The following is a 23,228-nucleotide window of genomic DNA, read 5'->3' on the forward strand; positions in this document are numbered from 1 at the left end:
GGCTTCCCACGGAAAGTTTTACGAAATCCCCCATTGCATATAACTGATGTCGCAAACAAATGCATTAATTCATCAAATGATTAATACCTTAAAGAACAGTAAATATCTTATCCAAAGTTATTTTATTATTGTCAGCTCAGCTAAGAGGGGGAGTCCTTCACAATGCTGTATGTTTATACTGTAATATAGTCAAGTGTTTAAAGATAGCAAGGCTGGGTAAGGCAGTAAACTTTATGGCAATAAACAGATGGCAGGAGATAAAATATAGAAGAGAAAAATAATCAGTCAGGGTTTGAATTTCATGGAGTGGCGTGACTTCTATACAACATCAGTGACAGCAAAGATCGTGTAATATATAACAAGTGTTTAAATCCATTTGACCTTCCTAATCATGCTTTTAAAAAGAAAAGTACACTAAGACACGTAAGTCGCGATTTATTGATAAAGCTCAATTTAAAGGAGTCTTTGAATGTGCGAATATGTGATTCCTTCTGTAAAAAATCTGTTAACTTCCGAATAAGTCAGGTGAAGTTATATGTGAAGCCGCAGTTCTTGTGATATTAATAAACATGAATCAAATGAAAATGCGGACAGAGAAAGTGATTATCCCAGTTCTTCTTCTAGCAGTTATATGGATACAATGCTAGAAATCAGTATTATTTGAGGAATTAAACAAGAGTTTGATGTCAATAGAATCCCCTATCAAGAAAAGAAAACTACAAACAAAAACGATACGGTACCCCTGTGAAAAGTTTCAAAAAGTAAAAGGCTCCCTAGCAAGTAAAGTTTTTCCATGTAGAAAATGCATCATCATCCCTACAAAAGTCAGCCATATTTTACTTTTGACGGGATGCAAAGAAAATGTACAACCTGAAAATTACATAGTTATTGCAGACTTTTCTGAAAATTATTCATTTGTAATACAAGATTCAGTACAAGGTATGCATTGGAACAAATGCCAAGCCACAATACATACTTTCGTAGTATATTTCAAAGAAGATCCAGAAATTCGTCACAAAAGCATTGTTGTCATCTCAGAAAGCATGACACCGATTCCTTTCACTTTTTTTTTAATCCGAAGTAATCAATTTCTTAAAGCAAGAATTCAATGATATGAAAAAAATCATTACCTTTCCGATGGATCAAGTTCACAATACAAAAACAAAAAGAATTTAAAAATAATTGCTTACATGAAGATGATTATGGAATTAGCGCTGAATGACACTTCTTTGCAACATCGCATGGTAAAGATCCATGTGATGGCATTGGAGGAACTGTGAAAAGACTTGCAACGAGAGCCAGCCTATACAAGATCCTATAAAAAAAAAAAAAAACTGTTTGATTGGTCACAAAAAACATTTCTAACGTGTCATTTATATTTTGTCCATTGAATAAGCACAAAAACCACACTGAAAATTTGCAGGCCAGATACAATCTAAAACCAATAACTGGTACATTAAAATTACATTCTTTCATTCTGTTGTCAAAAACTGAATATTTAGTAAAACAATTTTCTTTCGAGAAAGAAAGTAGGCGAATGAAAATTTAATGTGTAGTGTGAATGAAAACAAACGTTTAAAAAGTAAAAGCATAATGTACAAATATTGAAGATATCATAACAAGTAAATTAGCAGTGTTTCCTCGAGTGACTTGATCCGTACTGGGTGTAATGTTGCAACATTCACTTGATCATCCAGCGCCGATAAACCTCCCAGCGCGCTTCAACGCTTCCCATCCACTGCTGCTGCACCGACCGCTACTCATTGTTTCGTAAGTAATTAAATTTCCATTAAACTATTGGAGATCCCATTGTGATTTTTTCTGGAATTATTAAGAATATTTTAATGCACCTAGTAAGAATTTTTTTAGATTTTTAATATGGCTATTTCACATTGATATCTAACTTTTAAAAATTGAATCATAAAAAAATATTTGTAATAATTATATTAAAATTAGTTAGTAAATATTTAACAAAAGACAGTACTTTAAGCTTTTAAATGCATTTTTTTTTTCAAAAAAATTTTAACATAAATATCCTCGGAAATATAACGCTTTAAATGTTGCATTGTGCGACATTTGTAACGAATTTTAACTTTCTATATTTTAAAAACATGTGGAGTTAGGAGGAAATAAAAATACACTTGTTGGTTTATTAGACCCATAGAGTTGGTAAAAGAAATATAAACGCAATCAAAAATATCAAGGTCAAAATTTGTATAATTTTGTGCAATTTGACGTGGAATGACTCATTAGTGACACCAATAAGGCATCAGTTATGAGGCAACTAAGCTAGGAAATAATGGGGTAGTGTGGTTAGTTCCTTTACCCCTCCATCACTGACTAGTAACATATTCCATTAATCAAACTTCAGATGTAGGCCCATACAAACAATAATTGTTCTTCCTCTTTGATTATATGTAATACCCGTCAAAAGTTGTGTCTTGGATAGTACCTACTATTCTGCGAAATGTGAACCATTTTAAATAATATCTTGAGAACTCTATCAAACTTTAAAATAGAAGTACATACAAATTTTTAAGTCGAAAAACAGTTTCTTTCAATTTTCGCAGCTGTGAACCAATTAATGATTAGTCTGATCATGTTCATTGGTGAATCTATTTGAATCTGTTCTAATTATTTCTGTTCCACTGCCTTGGATAATTTTTTTCACTTGTATAATTTCATAAACATTACTGCATTGACAAGAGTTTTAGTATCTTCACAGGTTGTATGACAAGAACACAATGAACCTCATTAGTGGACATGTTGAGAGTGGAGAGCCCCTCCCATCAGACCTGATGCAGCAGTTGTTGGCATCCCAGAAGCACCTGGCAGGTTATGATCTGTGCAGAGAGCTCTACCTGGCTTCCCTAGATCTTGAATTGTACACCTCGTAAGTATAGTAAATTGAAAACAGCTGCAAATATAACTATAAACAGCATGCCAAAGAAGACTTGCTAGTGAAAGTAGAGATTGGCAGTTGAATGCATAGTCACTATTCCTTTAAAATGTTATAATCAATATAAATCTATTTAATCACAAAACGCCTAAAGAAACTTGTATTAAAAAAAATACAGAATGTGTGGGAGATAAAGCCTGAATTATCATGCATATGGGGTCATTCATCATTCCGGACATGATGCTCAGACTACATTTTTTGGGTTTAAACCCATTGATTACATTTCTTCTGTGATATTTTTTTTCAGCGGAAAAATGTAACAGATGTTCTTGAATCTGCTCCCTTTCGATTGAGACAAAAAAAATTTATAGTTTTTATGATGAAGTAGCAATGAAAATTGGGGTTTAAACTTTTGTTCCAGGCATGATGAATTTCAGACAAGCTTATTTTTCCTTTTTGGAAAATGCTAAATCTCTGTGAATTTTTAAAGATTTTTCAAATGAAAAAAAATGGGATGTTACTCATTCTTCAAGGTTTATTTTAATGCTTTTCTGAGCTTTATACAAAGGAAACTTCGCCAGAAAAAAAAATGAAACATGCGTTCTGGACATGATGTCTGAAAATCCCCTTACAGAAGTTATAACTGTATATATTTCTTAACATGCTGTTATAATATTATATCATGGCCTGAATGCAAGAACTAGGTAACTCGAAATTTGCGTTTTTTAGTTATATCTTTTATAGCATAGCAAAAATCGCACAAAATGTAATGCAAGCGCTAGGTAACTGATCGAACAATACCAGCAACATCTATTTTCCAATATAACAAATAGGTACAAGAAAACGAGACATTTTCCTTAGTGCAATAAATAAGTAAATAGGCAATGTCACAAAATATGAAAAATCAAGTTACCTAGTTCTTGCATTCAGGCGACGATGTAAAGATTACACTAACAATGCTTTCGTTCCGGACATGACACAGTAGAGTAACCTTTAGATATCAACAACTGAAATTGCAGTCTGTAAGATTGTACTAGTATCGTTCGCCATTTTTGTTCTTTTGTTGTCGAGCTACTGGACGAGGAATCTATTTGCCGCACTGTTAAACATTATCATGTCGTAGCTCCTATGATAATAAATCAAATGCAATGTAATTGAACAAATAGTTGAGCGGAAAATAACGTCCTTGGTGTGCTTTCTGCGATTGCCAATGAAAGAGCCGAAATGGCGGGCAATTATGTTAAGTATTTATCGAGCCTTAAGAAGTGCATAACGTCATGAGCAGCGAATGAAAAGACGCACACGTTTAAATGTAGCAGACATGCTACGTGATTGGTTGCCAGAAATAAGAATGGACTATAATATTATGATAGCGAGAGAGAGTATGGAAACAGGCGAATAAATAAGAGGGGGATGAAGTGTGCATAATTCGATATGAGAGAAAGTGAGTTCAGATTTCTCCTCTCATGTAACCTAAGTCATGATAACTTCTCGAAAGAAAGTGAGATATGATCGTAGTATCTAACATTACAAATGAAGTGGACACACGCAATATGAATACGCAATAGTTTCTGAGAGGAATCAATCCTGAGATCAGCGAACAAAACGTCGCAATAATCGAAGTGAGGTAGAATGAGTGTTTGTACCAGTGTCTGTTTTAATTTAGATGGATAATGATACAATCTTTTTAGTTAATGAAGAATAGAGAATGCCTTCTTACATATATATTTAATATGTGTATCCCAATTGAGATTAAATTCGAAATGCACTCTGAGGTTTTTTACGTAGAGCTGAACATGATGATTGTTTTATTCAGTTTCACAGGTGAAATATTCAGATCATTGACATCAGGAATTATAATCTATGGTTTGCGAACAGAATAGCCTGTGGTTTACATGCGTTTAGGTTAAGTCCAAATTGTTGAGACCAGGAAAAGATGTAGTCCAGATCTTCATTACGACTATTAAAGCTGGCATATAATGCATCAGGACGGGCTGAAATATACAATTGAATGTCGTCTGCATATATTTGATATCTACAATGCTTCAATGATTGAGAAATTCCGTTTATATAAATAGAGAAGAGCAAGGGGCCTAATACTGAACCCTGAGGAACTCCTGTGTCTACAGTCTGCCAGGATGAGAAACGATTATTAGATATGACACACTGCTGGTGGCCAGTAAGGTAGGAGTACATCCAGGTGATAACACTATCAGAAAGATGTAGAATTTGTAGTTTAGTCAATAGCAGATCGAAGTCAATAGAATCAAAGGCTTTGCTATAATCCAACAGTACAGTAGCCTGCCATTTATCCATGGCTACGTGTATGTCCTCAGTAACATTCAACAAAGCAGTAGAAGTGCTGTGGCCATTTCTGAATCCTGATTGTAAAGGGTCTAAAAGATTAAATTCGATTAGGTAATCTGACAACTGCTTATGAATGATGCATTCCAGGGCTTTAGATAAAACAGGAAGAATGGAGATTGGCCTATAGTCTTTGGCAGAAGTAGGTGAATATTCTTTAGGAAGTGGACGTACGAAAGCTGTTTTCCAGAGTTGCAGATAAGCAGAGATGATAATTGGAGAATTGAAAAGATGGGTTATTACGGGAAACACGACATCAACTAACTTATTAATAAAGACCATGCTTATGTTATCAGTGCCTTGTACTTTAGATTTAATGCTTTTAAGAGCCATCCTTAGTTCAGAATCAGTAATATGGGAGAAGAAAAATTTTTCACGAGAAGGAGGAGGATTAGCTAGGAGAGTATTAATTGTATTTAGTTTTCACTGTTTTTCAGGTCATATAGTGGGAGGTGAGGTAAAGTATTCATTGAGTTTATCAAGTAGTATGTTTATAACTTCAGCTTCTGATGCTTTCTTCCTTACTCTAATATCACATAAGTTATTCCAAAGACACCGGGGGGGGGGGGGGGGATGGATTGGTCGACAAGACTCAGGGCGTGACGGCATTTAGCATTCCTAATGCTTTGTGTGGTTCTGTTTCTAAGTTTTTATAGTTGTTAAAGTTTTTGCCACATTTGTTGTGTCTGTATTTCCGGAAGCCAGTGTCACATGACGTCATAAGGTTACGAATACTGTCATTCAGCTGTGGTGCAGGTCTTTTCTTTAAAGGTGCATGTTTGTCGAATAATTGTATTACCATGTCATTAAAGGTGGCAACTTTTTCGTCAACTGTGATTAAATTAAAAATAGTATGCCATGGCATTTGTAGGGCATCAGAAGCTAGTTGGTCGTTGTCAATGCATTTTAGATCTCTGTAAGTAATTATCTTAGCTACAGTTTTCAGGCACTGAAGAGAGTACTCGGCAAAAATAAGATCATGATCAGATATTCCTGGAACCGGTAACTGTCCTGAAGTTAGAAATCTATCAGGATTATTTGTAATGATTAGGTCAATTAAAGTATTGGAAGTGGGTGTGTGGCGAGTAGGATTGAGTAGAAGAATAATCGTTAGATTGAAAGTTTTATATACATTATTAATCTATTCAAGTTCTGTTTCGCCTCCTTCTTGGTTGATCTTACCTTTTGAAACACTCTGTATAACATGAAATTGCTATGTACTTATACGTCAGAGAATATATTAAAAATGGTTTTCATGCTAGATATGTCTTAGTAAAACTGACCACTGTATAAACATTGTAGTCCCTTTGAGCACTGTCACTATTCACTAGGACGATAACACAAACAGTGATACGAATAAATGAACAAAATATGCATTCAGTAATCAGATTAACACTCATTATTGTAAATGAATCGGGAAATACTAAAATGTACTAATCTTGTATTTTGCAAAACTAAAAGAAACTGTTTTTCTACTTTCAGGTTTTGTTTAAAAATATGAAAAAATTACATTTTAATATATGACCTAAACTTGAGCTAAATCATGATCAAAATTTTTTTTTCTTCTGTAAAGCTAAAATAAATTCAAATTAGGGTGTCTGACTTAGAACCTTTTAGTTTACTTTAAAAAAAAAATTAATAAGAAATTGAAAAATTGTTAATTGAATATTTATTTTGTATGAACTATTTTGTGTACAAACAAAAGTGTCAACTAAAACTCACATTTTAACAAAATGTACCAGAAAAAATTAAAATTAGGGTATGTGACTTAGAAACTTTCAGTTTACTTTTAGGAAAATTAATAAGAAATTGAAAAATTGTTAATGGAATATTTAACTAAATGTACTAGATAGAAACGTATTTTAGGTCAGTTTTTATTATTTTAATCAACTTCTTGTTCCTCCATGTCACTATCCATGCCTCCAGTGGGCCAGTTTAACAACTCTTCATAAAAGTCCATGTACTCTGGAGGTACATATGGCAACAGTGATCTAATGTCTTGTACTTTCTGTGGTTTTATATGTACTTTACCTGTCTCATATGTTAATCGCACTGGAAAAGATGGTCGAGGGTCATTGTTGTGCGATAGCTTGTACGTGTTTACCAGTAACCCATCAATGTGGCGTCTTGTGACTATGGTACCTTTACCAGCTTGTCACCACCATGAGTACAATGCATTTCAGGGCTTATACGAAATTGCACTTTGTCTTTTTTCTGTACCTGTCACTCTCTTGTTTCCTGGGATACACATGTCTTCTTGTAAAACTCTTTAACATTTTTAATGGCACATGTTTCAACTTGTACCACTGTAAACTGTCTAGATACACTTGAAGTTATAATAATTTCGGTCAACTGATGCTGTGAAGTCTGTCATGTTTTCTCATGGCCCTTTTGACAATTGCGAAATCCCTATCGCAGGGCAAAAAAGAATGTCCTCTGATAGGATATAATTGTTCAATTTTCTCAAATCTTCCCCAATCTGTGAAGGCCAAAAATACACTATTAAGAGCGTGGTTTTTATTCTGGCCTCCACAGTTGTCAGAGTAAACATGAGCTTCTTTTATATCATTTGGGACAGAGCTAAGGTATTCGAAAACAAAGGAACACACCTCATTAGGCCTTTTCTGCAATGCCTTCATGGTAAATGTACAAAGTTGCATGGTTTTTCTTGACATCATGAATGCAGAATGAGTTGACATTTAGCTGTCTCAGATAAAAAGTGCCTTGTATAGGGATAACTGGCAATGACATGTTCTGCATATAATCGAATGCAATGGCAAGAACATGATGTTGATTGTTAGATTTGTCAGGACATACCTCAAACTGAAGCTGTGAATAAAACTTTTTTGATTGATTAATTTATTCTCTTACTTTCTTCATCCAGTTTCAATCTCTTACTAACACTGAAATCTTATAAAACAAACTCGGCTGCCACCGTTTCAATTTACTGGGAGAACAGTCTAGCCAATACAAATGAAAAGGTTCTGAGTCAGTCTGGCCAATGGAAACAAAATGGTTCTGTGTCACTGACTCAGAATGTTTTTGTTTTCACTACGCAATATATAACTCTTATATCACCATACAAAGAGACTTGACTTAGAATGTTTTTGCATATATAGTTGTATTTACCTTCGAAGAATAACTTCCCGCCATTAAATCAATTTCATAAAAATAGTGACTTAGAACTTTTTAGTATTCCCTGATTCAAATATAAGACAGTAAGAAACAAAACCATTCAGAAGGACATAACATGATAAGTAAAGTGGTAGAAGAGAAGTAAGGAAGCTATAAATAACTTTTGTTAATTTCTATAAAACAAGCAACCAAACGAGCTGCACCTGATACAGGTGTGAGAGTTTACAACAATAAAGATGATTCAAGAAGAACATAAAGAGTAGAAGAACAGTGTCCCAAAAAACTGCTCTCCACTCCTCACAAACACTGTGCTTCTCATCCTCAACATAGGCCTACTGTTGTGTCTGTTGATCATTTTGTTCACTGTGTTATTTACTGTACCAGTTACGACTTCTATGTACAAGATTTTCATTTTAAGGCCAGAAGTATTTGAGATTAATGTGTAGTGTGAAGATATTAAATTACAAAGAACAGAAAATGCAAATTATTTAGGAGAGTATTTTGATGAAAAGTTAACTTGGAAAAATCATATTGATTACATCCAGGAAAAGTAAGTAATAGGTTTAAATTAATAAAAGGACCAGCAGGCACAAAATGGGGCAGTTGTAGGAAAACTTTAATTATGACCTATAATAAAGGGTGCCCACTTAACTCTTTCACCTCCGATAGTGTGTGAAATATTTCAGATATACACAAATTGACAATTACAGGTTAAATTACATCGAATGCAACATCTGATACACGTAATATATTTTTTGTACATGAAATAATTTTCAAGATATTAGAACCAACTTTCTTTTTTGAAATGGGAACCAGCTATGTTTTGTATTACAAATGTTGCGTTTGCTCTGTCTAATAATAACTGACTACTTTACCGACTGTTGGAATGTCACCCAGTCGATGGATAAGACGAGGTAATCCTGTTCACAGATTTCCAGCGAGATTACCTGACCTCACCGTGATAGATTTTTTTCTCTAAGAACATTTGAAAAATGTTGTGTATCAGTAGCTTTCAACAACAGTGGAAAACATGAAAGACCGTATTACCGCTGCATGTGCTGCAATAACATCAGAAACACTTACAGAAGTGAATTGATCAGTGATGGAGCGTGCACAGAGGTGTTGTGATGCAAATTGTAATCTCTTCAAACATATATTATAAACTTTCTGCTGTGAGAAGTCTGATTGCTCACCGGAGATTCTGTGTTTGGTTTTTGAGAACAATAAATTGTTATTTTCTATTGTACACTACTTTTATGTCTCACTCCACCATGTGCAACATTTCCATAGTATTAAAATGTACAGTACATTGTGATTGTGATTTAATTGAATTGCTTATTTCAGAAACCAGTCAAGCGCCAAGTTAGCCAATTGTGGGTAAATAAAAAAAATACTGTCTAGCATCAGACTAAATGGTTTGGTAGTGGTTTTAATATTTTTTGTTGAAAGTAGTATATATTTCAATACTTTTTATCTAAGAAAAATTATTTTGTGCGTTTTAACATAAATGTAAAAAATACGAAAATGTTTTTCACTTAACTGGTTTCTGCAATAAACAAGTACGGTAGTACAAACGTATTTTTATGACATAATTCTCGAATTGTTTAGGATTTTGTTATAAAACCTATATTTTTTTAAAGGAAATGTGTAATGTCTTAGGGGTAGTATTTTCAAGCAATAACTGACAAATTCTCCCTAATCTGTTACATGAAATACCATGGATTTTCATAAACACAATCTTGCAAACATGTTTAGTACACCACCAGTCCTTAAATTATAATTGTAAGATTGAGGTCTTTTTAAAGTACCTTCATTAACATTTTCATTGCCTAACTCTTGCTCTGGACCTTGTTTTTTTACGTTTACGCTTAACTTCAGTAACCTCAACCAAAGTCTGAATACAGGTATCTTGTGACTTTTTATTTTCAAGAAAATGAAAATACCTTCATATTTCATTTATCACTTCCTCATTAATGTTTAAATAATATTTCGCATTGCACTTACAAGTGAGAATGTCGGGCTTGGTTTTCTGAGGTACTTCCCTGCCAGAATAAGAAACATAGCCTTCTCCTTTTACCCTTGCATTGCAAATAGTATTACGTTTATAAGCGTTTTAGTTTACCACTCCTCGTTTCCTTTTAGGTACAGGTTCGTCTTCTGAACTTTGAGACATTTCACTACGATATATTGTTATTATTAAATAAACACTACGCTAACCACAAAACATATTTTCAATCAGTTGGTCACAAAACTATGAACACAAAATGTACCCGCAGTTTACTGCAGAAACCAGTCAAGCGCTGTCGCATGACTGTTTTCAGCACTAAAATGTATGTATACCCTCATAGAACATTATGCCGCCATTCACTCATTTTTTCTTGTTTTGGCATTTGACTGGTTTCTGAAATAAGCGATTCAGTTGACACACAACTCTATCTGGAATTGTCCTCCCTCTGTTTGATCCTTGGTTAGACATTGTTTATGTTTACTCTTACCGGTGACATTCAAACAGTGAGTAAAGTAGCCAGTTGTTATTAGACAGAGCAAACGCAACATTTGCAATACAGAATATAGTTGGTTGCCATTTAAAAAAATAAAGTTGACTCTAATATCTTGAAAACTATTTCATGTACAAAAAATACATTACGTGTATCTGATGTCCCCTTCGATGTAATTTAACTTTAATTATCGGTTTGTGTATATCTGAAATATTTCACACTCTATTGAAGGTGAAAGAGTTAAGTGAGCCACCCTGTATGTATAATACCTGTACTAAAATACTGGCGGTGATGGTCGCAATGGTGGTAGCAGCAATGGTAGAGTTATAATTTAACCAAATTATTGTCCTGTATGTATGTATGTGTGTGTGTATGTATGTATGTGTGTATGTATGTATGTATGTATGTATGTATGTATGTTTTTTTTTTTTTTTTTTTTTTTGTATATCAGCATGCTCCATTACATTGGAGTAATACTACATGGTTTACATAAAATATTACAATAATTAGTTACATAATTTATGAGAACAAGATATTTACAATTTTGATTGCGATCTTGAAATTCATATAGATAGAAGTGTTGCCTAATTGTACTTCTTATATTTTAGGTTACCATCATTGTTAGTATTATTTCTAATTTCAATTTCTGTTACATTTTGCCAAATTCTATGGATTTTATAAATTTTCTGAAGCTTTTGAGGTATGCTGTTGTGAACTGATCAAAAGGTGGAGGCCAGGTTTGACCTGTGCGTATTATACTAGCTCGTAGGATTCTTCTTTCTTTTATCAGTGTGGCACATCTTAATATTATATGGTTGACTGTCTGCTCTTCTTTTAGTCTGCAAGGGCACGTTGGAGTTGGAATAATCTTGAATCTGTGAAGGTACGATCTTGTGAAGCCGTGACCTGTCACAATAGAAGTAAATTCTGCCCCGACAGGTAAATTTATCTTCAATCTATCTTTAATTGATGGGAAGAATTATTTCGTTATTGCGCCCTTAGTTGAGATAGTCCACTGCTCTTGCCATTTTCTTAAGGTCTTTTCTCTCTCTTCTGTTACTATGGTATCTCTCGGTATTTTGTTATAAGCTATTTCCCCTTCATCTTCTATGGCGGCTTGTTTGGCAAGACGGTCAGCTATCTCATTCCCTACTATTCCGACATGGGCCTTCACCCACCTAAAGAGAACTGTCCATTGCTGTCTCTCCAATTTTTTCAATTCTCTCTTTATATTTTCAATTATTGGATTATGTTTATTCTTGTTCTGTAAAGTGTCCAGTGTCACTTTGCTGTCTGTGTTAACTACTGCAATATTCTCTGTTTCTTCTGTTATTTCTACATTCTCAATGTGTTGTAGTACCTTCAAGATTGCTATTTGTTCTGCCTGATTGTTAGAACATTTTTCATGCAGTTTGTATTTGGATCGGTGGATGACCATGTCGTTTTGGATTATGACCGCAGCAGCTCCAACTTTTCCTCCGATTTTACTTCCATCCGTGTATATATCTATTTTGTTTGCCGTATTCTCCATAGGCGCTCTTATGAGTGGTTCTTCAGCTGGGTGTGGCCAGTGAATCACTTCCAGAGGTGCATCGTACTCCATGTTTTTGTGAGTGGCTCTATAAATTCTGACCTTTTCTTCTATGACTAGACGAATTGGAAGAACTCCTGCTATTACACATGAGGCGTCATATGAAAGTGTTCTAAATGCCTTCGCTCTTTTATGTTCATTAGTCTTTGAACACGTTGATATTTCCTTAAGTTGTTTTGTTTTGTTAAGGCCTTCTCCCATATCGGTGCACCATATGTTAGTACTGGTTCAATTGCACCCATGTATATGGTTTTTAGTGCCCGATGTTCTAGACCCCATTTGAGTTTAGCTACTCTTGCTAGCATGTTTATTATCGGAGTGCATTTCTCTGTAATGTAATCTACATGTTTGTCAAAATTAAATCTGGTATCGAGATAGATACCCAAGTACTTTAGTTCGGATACTTGCTCCAGACGTTTATTGTTTAAGTAGATGTTCAGTGTTTTGTCGTCTCCTGATCTTTTCCTTGATATCAATAATGTTTTGGACTTCTTTTCATTGAAGTGCATTTTGTTTTCTCTCGTCCATTTTTCAATTTTCTTCAAATCTAGGTTGGCATAATTCTCTGCATCCGTAGTGGTTTTTCCTTGCGTTAGAACCATTAAGTCGTCCGCGAAAGCAATGACCCTCGTACGATGAGTGAAGTCCAAATTGAGCAGCGAATTATACAGTATATTCCAGAACCCAGGACCGCTGCAAGAACCTTGTGGACATCCCATAGTCACAGGTCTCTCTATTTTAAAAGTAATAGTCCCTAGAGCAGCAATTCTATTGCTGAAATAACTTCTTGCAAGATTAAAGAGATTCTTAGGACATTTCAGTTCTCTAAGATTGTAAAGAATGCCTGGCCACCAAGCCGCATCAAATGCTCCTCGGACGTCCAAGCTAACTACTGCAATACAGTTATTTTCACTTAAGTTTTCTTCAATGATCTCCTTAGCCGCCATCAATGCGTCCACTGTTCCTTTTTGGGGCATGAAACCATATTGATTCCTGTTCAAACCAGCAGTATTAGTATGCACATGATGCAGGATTCTGTTAATCATTAATTTGTCTAGGACTTTACCCGCCACGTTTAGCAAGCTGATAGGTCGATATTTTGACACATCCTTAACCTCTTCTTTGCCAGGTTTAATTATCGCCACTATGTTAGATTTCTTCCATTGTTGTGGGAAACAGCTTTCTTTGAGACATTTATTGTATATCTCAGTCATAAATGCTGGAAAAGCTTTGAAAACTTGAAGGAGTATCTCGCTTGTCAGTCCATCTTCCCCGGGTGCTTTTTTAGGATTGAATTGTTTTATCGTATATAAAATTTCTTCACGAGTGAAGAGTTTATCATCTTCAGTACGTATGGCCTCCGTTGTTAGCTCTCTAATTCGCTTATGACTTGCACTATCGTTGATCTCTTCGTCCTTGGGGGCGAAAGCATCTAACATATGACTAATCGTGCTTTCTGCATTATAGGTGAAGGTTCCAGCTGATGTTTGAAGAGTTGAGAGGCAGGTCATGGTTCTTGCTTTTCCAGACGCGATTTTATAAATTGTATCCCATGGATTGTTCCCTTCAATTGAGGAGCAGTGTTTTTGCCAGGATTTAAATTTTTCTTCCTCTATTCTGGATTGGTATAACCTTTTTCCTTCCATGTACTGTGTTTTCCGCTCGCTCCTTAGGTCTTCATTGTTCCGAGTTCGTTGGTATCTTCGACGTAGTGCATTTGTTTATTTCCGTAGTATTTGTAGTTCTGTGGACCACCATGGAACAGTTCTACCTGTTATTTGCTTTTTACTTCTTGAGATCCTAAAAGCTGTATTGCATGCTGCTGTTATACACGAGAAACAGTCCTGTATTAATGCTTCAGCGTTGTACTGTTTAGTTTTTTCTCGTAATTCCTTGTCGAGCTTCGTTACTTCTAGTTGGTTGGAGCAGTTGAAGGTAGAGATGAAATTGTTGACCAGACTAGTTTGAAACTTCTTATAATTCTCCTGCTTAGTGATGTAACATACTCCCAAGTAGCTCGTCTTGCATTCTCCAATGTTAGAACTTTCAATTCTGAATTTTATGATGTTGTGGTCCGAGCAACTTTCTTCCTCCCCGCACTGCCACTCAGAAAAATAACGAAGCAATTTGTTATTAATTATTGTTAAGTCAACGCGACTACTTCCTCTACTGGATTGGAAAGTCGCAGCACCAGTAGTTTCATTCATAACATAGAGGTTGTTACAAATAAAAAATTCTTCCAGATTTTGTCCGCGTTGGTTGGTTACAGTGTCATGCCACATTCTGCTTCTAGAATTACTGTCCATGGCTATAAGCAAACCGTTTCCCTTAGCGTAGTCTATTATTTTTTCCAGTTCCCGAATATCTTCTTCTATGTCTCTTCTGCAATCGAAATACATGCTAACAGCACAGAACTTGATCACTCCCGTCGTTACTTCGACGACGACACAGTCCTCGCTGGACAATTGTGTGATTAATGTGGCATCGCATTGTTTATAATAATAGCTGATCTCTTCCTTCCATTTCCACAGACGTACACTTTGAATGATTTTGGTAATCCTGCAGGTTTATTGTTCAGTGTGTATGGCTCCTGTATACAGGCTATATCGACTCTGTGTTCATTTAGAAGTTGCACAAGATTGCTAGTGGCTGCTCGTGAATGCTGTAAATTGAGCTGGAAGCAATTTATCCTATGGTTATTCCTATGAGCCATGTTAGTAGCCAATGCTTTGTTGATACCTTAATATTGCGGCCTGATGGCAAGGACAGTTTGAATCGAGCGTGGAGTGATTGACGTTAACTACATTCTCTTTACTATGCTTATTATAGTTTACGCAATTGATACATTTGTAGTCTACTTTGTTCACTTTGCAGTCCTTCAGTGCATGAGTTTGGGTGCAATTTGGACATGTTTGATTTCCTTTGCATTCTTGAGCCCTATGGTTATATTTGCAGCATTTGAAGCAATGGCTTATTCTTATATAGTCATCCCAGTTACACATATTCCAGCCAATTTTCAACTTTCGCCCTATAATTTGTTTTCGTGCTTCTGCACTTACTTCAATAACTATGTTTGTGTTTTTCTTTCGGTCTTCAAAACTAAACTTTGGCTGCACTTCTTTTTCGTATTGTCCCAACTCCGGGTTCTGTGTTGTAATGGCTCCTACTATGTTGTCGGTAGTAATTTCATCTGGTACGTTGAAGATAATTATTCTGGGATTCCTTAGTTTTGATGCCCTTGCTTCAAGCTCTTCTCCACACTTTTCATTGATAGTTTTACAAATTGTATCAATGTCCGTTTCATTTCCTGACTCTATTAGTAACTGCCCCTTGTGTAGTCCCTTGAATGAATTGATGCCTACCTTCATTTCAATTGGGTTCACATTCCTTTTAACGATAGCTTTCATGTGCTCAGTACTATGATTGGTCTTAGTTTTAACGAAAAGTTTGAATGTCTTTGCTTGAATTACCTGCTGAGGTCCTCTTGCAACAGCTGCATAACTTCTCCGCTGTGCTGACGATGTCTCCCATTGCGAGTTCGCCGCGAAATGCAGGGGTTGCTGCTGTCCGGCAAGAGATGATGCGGCAGGTATCCTCTGTGATGCGGGCTCCAATGGTTGTAGATGTCCAGCAAGTGATGAAGCGGCAGATGTCCACTGTTATGTATGTATGTATGTATGTATGTATGTATGTATGTATGTATGTATGTATGTATGTATGTATGTATGTATGTATGTATGGATGCATGCAACAGCCTTTCAGGGGTAATTTCATATTGTCAACCCAACAACTCTGGTAGATAATCAGATTACATGAGTAAAGTCATCATGAGTGCTGTTAGTCCATTTAATTGTAACCGTTCACCTTATGGTAGTCAACATGATTGAACTTCAGAAGCTTAATTAGAATTTTTTTTCGTTTGTCACAGACAAATGTGTATAAGAGAAGTTGAGTTGAAGATCAGACTAGTCAGTACATAGTGGCAACAGTGTGTCTCAACACATGCAGTTTTAGGCTGGCAGCATACTGCATCGAATATGACATTCGTCCAATGCACTATGCTGCAGCCTCATAAGAATGCATGTAATCACCGTCACATTGGGCAGTCTGAGACAAAAGTGTCCTGTCTGAGACAATGTCCGATGCAGTATGCTGCCGGCCTTGCAACTTCATGAATACAGTCCACACCTGTGGAGTAACGGTCAGCGCGTCTGGCCATGAAACCAGGTGGCCCGGGTTCGAATCCCGGTCGGGGCAAGTTACCAGGTTGAAGTTTTTTCCGGGGTTTTCCTTCAATACAAGCAAATGCTGTGTAACTTTCGGTGCTGGACCCCGGACTCATTTCACCGGCATTATCACCTTCATTTCATTCAGACACTAAATAACCTAGATGTTGATGCAACGTCGTAAAATAACCGAATAAAATAAATTAATGAATACAGGCATAAACACCAACGAACCAACCAAAAAACTAACAGTTTATGAATGTTTCAGAAAAGACTTCTGGTTGGATGTGGTGCGCAACCTGTGGCCCCAGTACTTGGCCTTCCCTTTGGACGAGAAGGACTCGCACCCTTGCTCCCTCACTGCCATAGTCTGTGAGGAGTGGAGTGCGGCATACTACTGCCACTTGTGGTCTCGCGTTCTGGCAGCAGATGTGTTCAGTGCATTTCGTGAAGCTGGACTCGACAATAGGGATGAATTGTCTTGCATTGGCAAGAGGTGTGTTGTTTTTGTTTTTGTCAAACTGTTGTTTTATTAACCAGTTTTACTTTTCTTGTTATTTAAGTGCAAGTTAGTAATTGGTTTCCTGTTGTCAAGCATATTTTCAACAACACTTTTATAATCTAGAACTCTGTAATTTCCTAATAAGGTTCTAGTTACACTTCTAAGTCCAGCCTATGCTTGTTTTTCAGCATCAGTCATTGTTTCTTCAAATGAAAGAGTTGGCATCAGATAAAGCAGGAAACTTTCTACATTTGCCATCCTTATCTAAAGCCTTCACATAATATTGCTTCATTAAATCTAATTTGATATGCAAAGATGGCAAAAGTAGTAGGTTCACTAGACTTTCATAGACTATAGTTTCTTATCCTGGCATGAGACATTCTCTCTATTTCCACTCATTTCTTTGTCTAGTGTTCAGATTGGGCTCGACTATCCCAATCACATATGAAACACAACATTTTTGTAAAACCTGACTGTTATTCTAGAAGAATACCTATAACTTTTAAATCTCCACACACTTTCCAATTACGTTCATTGTATTTAACTTTCTCAAGCAAAATGTTCAAGTTTTAATGTTTCCTTCAAATGAGCTGAATAAGCAATTGGAACAGACGCCTGTTTACATCATTACACGCAAGCACACCTTTTAGACTAACTTTGAATGAATCTACAATCTCCAATTACATGGGACATAGAGGCTCCCAAGGCAGTCACCAAACCAAGAATATCATGGCAATACAAAGCATGCCATTCTGAGAAAAATATGATACAAATTCCTCTTCATGTTGCCTGTCAAGTTCAGAAAAGAATGAAAATGCTTCATTGTGATTTTAATAAAGTGGTATTATTATGATATAATTTAATATCAACAACAATACATGATAAATTAGTGCTGTAAACTTAATTAGTTGCATGCACAATTCCAGTACAATTTTTAAGAAGAAAAGTAAATTGTGGAACAGTGGTATGGTACGTGATAGGAGAAAACTGATTCTATTTTTGAACTCAACATGTCAAAATTAGTAAAAGACACATTATCAACAAGCATAGCAATTTAGTGACTTGCAGAATTTTATTAACATTTGCAGGGTACACGAGAAAAACGATCAAGGTCCATCAAAAATCGAAATTGAGTTAATAATGCTATCTTATAGTGGAAAGGAAGTGCTATCATGTGGTCTAGCTAGTAATAAGAAATAATCGTTCTTGACGTTCCACTACGTCAGTTTCTATTAAATACACACATAACAAAGTATTAAGTGCTTAAACTTTAAAATTCGTTTTTCTCGAAACTTTCTAAAATGGACCTTGATCGTTATTCCCGTGTACCCTTCATTTGTGAGGAGAAACATGAATTATTAAAGAGTGTTACATGATAGGAAAAAAAGTGATCTTATTTTTTTAATTCAGCTTGTCGAAATTAATAAAAGATACTTATTTTCTAGCAAACTCCAGAAACATGCAGTCCAATGTAATTATTACTTTTCGTAGTTACTATTATGGTGAAGGATGAAAGTCTCTGGTTCGAATCTGGATGAATGTTCATCCCTGCATGTAGATAGACTTCTTTACATGCTAATGAGTTAGGTCTTCTTTTGGCTTTTTTTCTCTTCAAAATTATTAAAATATTTCAGTACTGAACGGTGAGATAACACTATTGTTTCGTCAGTTCTCAAGTCCCTTGTAGATTCTTCCGTCCTTCTTTCATTGTCGTGGATACATATTTATACGAATGGGTTCCCTCATTTACAGGGAAAGCTCAGCAAGAGCTGGAATTGCATGTGAACTGTTCTCCCTCTATTTTTCAACTGGTAAATTATCTACACACTTTGATGGCGAAAGTACAAGCAATTAATGTAGCTCCACAACAACTAAAAGTCCATCGCTGTGAAGTAATGGTTAGCATGCCTGGCCGTGAAACGAGTGGGCCTGGGTTCAAATCCTGGTTGGGACAAGTTGAGATTTTTTCTGGGGGTTTCCCTCAACCTGAGCAAGTACTGGGTAACTTTCGGTGCTGGACCCTGGATTCATTTTACCGGTATTATTACCTTCATATCATTCAGACAATCCACTGATTGAGGTTCTGACTGATATGTATATCTATTATCAGACAGTACATCTCACTTGACGATATGTGTCAGAAGAAGAATAATTGTTTGTATCAGAGATGAACAAAACTAAATGCCGCTCTCACTTGCTGTGTTTGCTGCATTTGTCTTTCGAATCTCTGCTTGTCATTCTCGCTATGCTTCGAGTCTCTCTCGTCATTCTCGAAATAGCATTTGGTCGGTGTGGAAAGATTTCGTCACTTTGAATAACATACATCATTGAAATAAATAACATCAATGTTTAAATGAGGAAAAAGGACAAAACAGAACAGTATCTTAGTTATCAAAATGTTCTGGTTCTATTATATGATATTACCTATGGTTATATAAATAGAAAAAAAAAACAGTTCTCAAATAAATTTGCATTTCTAAGAAATATAAAACATGGCATTAATATCTTTTTACTTGAGATTGCACACTTGATCTTAAATATATGAAAATAAAATTTCTGGCCTTTTAATAAGGGCTTAGTAATTAAATAAAGACTGGGGAACAGATTATTATACACTGAAAGAATAGAGATATTTCAAATAGGCTACTTGATTATTTATACATATAATTATAACAGTTGCCAAAGTAGATAAAAGTTCAGTCTGGTATAAACAACTGTGGCGATTGAAGGTTGCTTCGGGATTTCGGGAGATGATCAATATCGAGTCTCGAAAGACATGGTAGTGTTTACGTCAAGGACGCGACATAATACAACATTGTCGTGCGGGTTTTCAGCTTTGCGGGCGCTGTTAGTCTCGTTTTCTCGATCGTTGTTCATCTCTAGTTTGTATGCATCTAAAGTCTGACAAGTGTAATTTGTAGCTAGTCGGCGATGTATGCAATGGAGGAGGAAAGGAACTGGCCACCCTAACCCATTATTTCCTGGCCTAGTTACGTCATAAGTGGTGCCTTGTGAGGTTAAGACCTGTGTTCTGACAGTTGACTAAACAATAATCATTCAGATGTTAGATAATGACGGCAGTTGATAAAGCATTGTAAAATAACCCACTACAAAAAAAATAACATTGTACATAAGACATGTTGTTACTCTTAGTGATTCTACATCTGTTCTGCCGGTCATTTCATTTGATTACTGTATCACTAATAAAACAGTGACAGAATAAGAAAAAAAAACTGTTCCTCTCCTGAAACATTTGTGAAAAGTTATAGTTTTGCAATTGATTCCTGCACATTGTGGTATTAGGGGAAATGGACAAGTCGATCAACTTACTAAAAAAAAAAAAAAGAAGGAACCTCCACGCTTCAATATAAAGAACATATAGGCCTACTCTAATTTCATTCAGTCAAATTAATTATTAAACAACAAATCAGTAATATCTTGATATCAGAACTTAAGACAAAGAGCAATGGTACAATTTGAGAAATTCCAAAAGTTGATAAGAACTTAATACCAGATGACTACAAAAAGAAGCAATGACAGTTTTTAAACTGGCATCAGGACACGATTGTATAGCTGCGCACCTGTTTAGAATATGCATATACTCGTTTCCACAGTGTCTATTATGCAATGATCCAACATCTACTATGTACAAATTGCACCTTTCAACATGCCCAACCATCATCAAAGTGGAAGGAAGTGAATTATCATAATTTACAAAATATTATTGGGAAGCAAGACAGAAAATGATGGAACATCAACATTAGAGCATTAGACTGCTGCTGCTGCTGCTCTGTCATTGTCGTTGGTTAGTTGTGCACTACATACATCACATTCGTTGTTTCAGGTTTCGTTCCACGTTCCTTGCTCTTGGAGGGGGCTGCCACCCTGCAGAAGTGTTCAGGAGGTTCAGAGGTCGTGATCCTTCACCAAAAGCTCTACTGAATGCTCTGGGGTTGAAGCAGTATGGAGTGCCTGATTCTGCCATTCCTAAGAGGCAGACAGGGAGGTTGGAGTAAGCAGAGTGCTGGGTGTATATGAACCAAGAAATGTGATGTGAAATGTGAATGGAGAATTGAACTTCGCAGTGAAATGTAACTGTAGAACACAATTTAGTTTTAGTTTGGAAATCTGTGATTAAACTTATTCTGTATGACAGAAGGAAGTTTCTGCAGTCAACTAACTCAACAACATGTATTACAGTAAAACTTTGCTAAAACGTACCCTCTGTAAAACCTGCACAAACAAAAAATAAATTTGGAAACGGAAAACTGCCTAACGCGAAAACGGAATCATTTTTGGGCACCATTTAGGTAAAAAATCTGACTAAAACGGATAATTTTAAGCATAACTGTTGCTAAATTCTGTCAAACCATTTTTAATTTTGTGTTAATACTGTACGAAGCATGACATAATTTTTTGTGTGACTGTACATGCAATGACCTGGAAGACTTTTGCTATTCTTTGTCAGGCGTTGGGGGTGAAGCTTCTCTAACCATGTCACTATTGTATGCTGCTTATTGTCAAGGACTCGGGCAGGTTACTTCTTCCAACCCTCTTGCATTTTCTTTTATTTATTCTCAGTTTTGTGCTAAAAAGCCAATACAGTGATAAAGGACATTGGGAATAGAATAAAACTGTGAATAATTGTAATGTAGTGTCAATTTAGTTTCATATTTCCGTTTATTTATTCTGAGTTTTGTGTTAATATGCCAGTACTGTGTTAAATAACAGTGGGAATAAAGTAAAACTGTGCGATTTAATAAAAAAAAGTGTAGATGATCAGTTCTATCATGGAAGAGTGACATCATAATTTTAATGGAGCAATGAAACGTCAAGGTCGTAAGGTCATACTGTTTTTTAGACAATGCTATCTACCATCCAAGGATTGATTTGTCTAACGTGAATTTAATCTATTTTCCATCAAACACAACTTCAGTTACACAACCGATCGATCAGGGCGCAATTTACACTCTGAATTGGTGCAGGACTTGAAGGAAATCCTACAACGTTTCCTTCAAAAAAAAGTCGCGGCAATACGCTTTAAAAGAAATGTGGGGGCCAAGAAACTAGGGCGCAGAGAGAGAGGGAGAGAGAGAGAGGCTGCAATTACGTAAGTTAATTATGAAAATAAAATTCACTTTGGATGTACTGTAGTAACTTTTATTTCAAATTATTTCTTCATTGTGTTCTTCCTACAGTGAGCATATTGCAGTAGTCTGCTCTTAGTTTTGCCAAAACTCAACCCTTTGTAAAATGAAAACCTGTGAAAACGGAAAAAAAATTCTGGAACGATCGCGTTTCATTTTATGGAGGTTTTACTGTATAACATTTTGTCGAAAATCATCTTTTGCACAGAATCATGATTTCGATCATGTTGCATTCAAAGGAGACCCAGGGTGAATCTTGTTCCACATTTGGACATTTCTGAGAAACAGCAAAATGACAGAAATAAAAATTCTACTCCCTCATGAGTGAGAAGAAGAGAAGCTTTTAGTTTTCCACATGATTCTGAAAAATAACAGTTTTTAAATGAAAAATGTCTATCATCACAGAAACGTCGTTTAAATCAATTTATCAGACAAGACAGAAGTGCTATGGATCAGTAACGGATATATAACTATAACAGACATCTATCTAATACAGGGTTTCCGAGAATGAATGATGGGGTTTTACGAGTTCATTGTGAAGCATGTATTATGTGTAGGATAGACCAGGGTAACTGTAAACACTTTTCACTGATTTCAAATATATTTCAACATTATACAACCTTCAGTAATGGTAAGCATGGCAAAGAAACATTGTGTTAGATGTTTCTTTTCCCTGAAAATGGGTTTAAAATAATAATGTTGACTTTTTTTCATTTTTAATTGCTAGTTTACATTTACTCGTTTGGGAGAGGGGTAATTGTAAACACCAATTTTCGCATGTACTATAAGACATTGAACATTTTTTGTTCTGTTTCAGAAGAAAGAGTTGTACTCCTTTCAACTCCAATTTTGGTCACTGGTACATT

The 23,228-nt window shown here is 35.7% G+C and overlaps 1 protein-coding gene across 1 annotated transcript in view; it reads left to right on the forward strand.

Moving 5' to 3' along the window:
* The window catches only part of LOC138713540 (uncharacterized), a 165,997-nt gene extending 144,624 nt beyond the window's left edge, over positions 1–21,373 (forward strand). The window contains exons 12-14 of the mRNA XM_069845707.1: positions 2,726–2,893; positions 16,982–17,209; positions 21,060–21,373. Of these exons, the coding sequence (XP_069701808.1) occupies positions 2,726–2,893; positions 16,982–17,209; positions 21,060–21,231 (568 nt within the window). The 3' untranslated portion in view covers positions 21,232–21,373. The remainder of the gene's footprint in view (positions 1–2,725; positions 2,894–16,981; positions 17,210–21,059) is intronic.
* The last annotated feature ends 1,855 nt before the right edge of the window (positions 21,374–23,228 follow it).

Source organism: Periplaneta americana, chromosome 14 (genome assembly GCF_040183065.1).
Source record: "Periplaneta americana isolate PAMFEO1 chromosome 14, P.americana_PAMFEO1_priV1, whole genome shotgun sequence".
Classification (NCBI taxonomy): Eukaryota; Metazoa; Arthropoda; class Insecta; order Blattodea; family Blattidae; genus Periplaneta; species Periplaneta americana.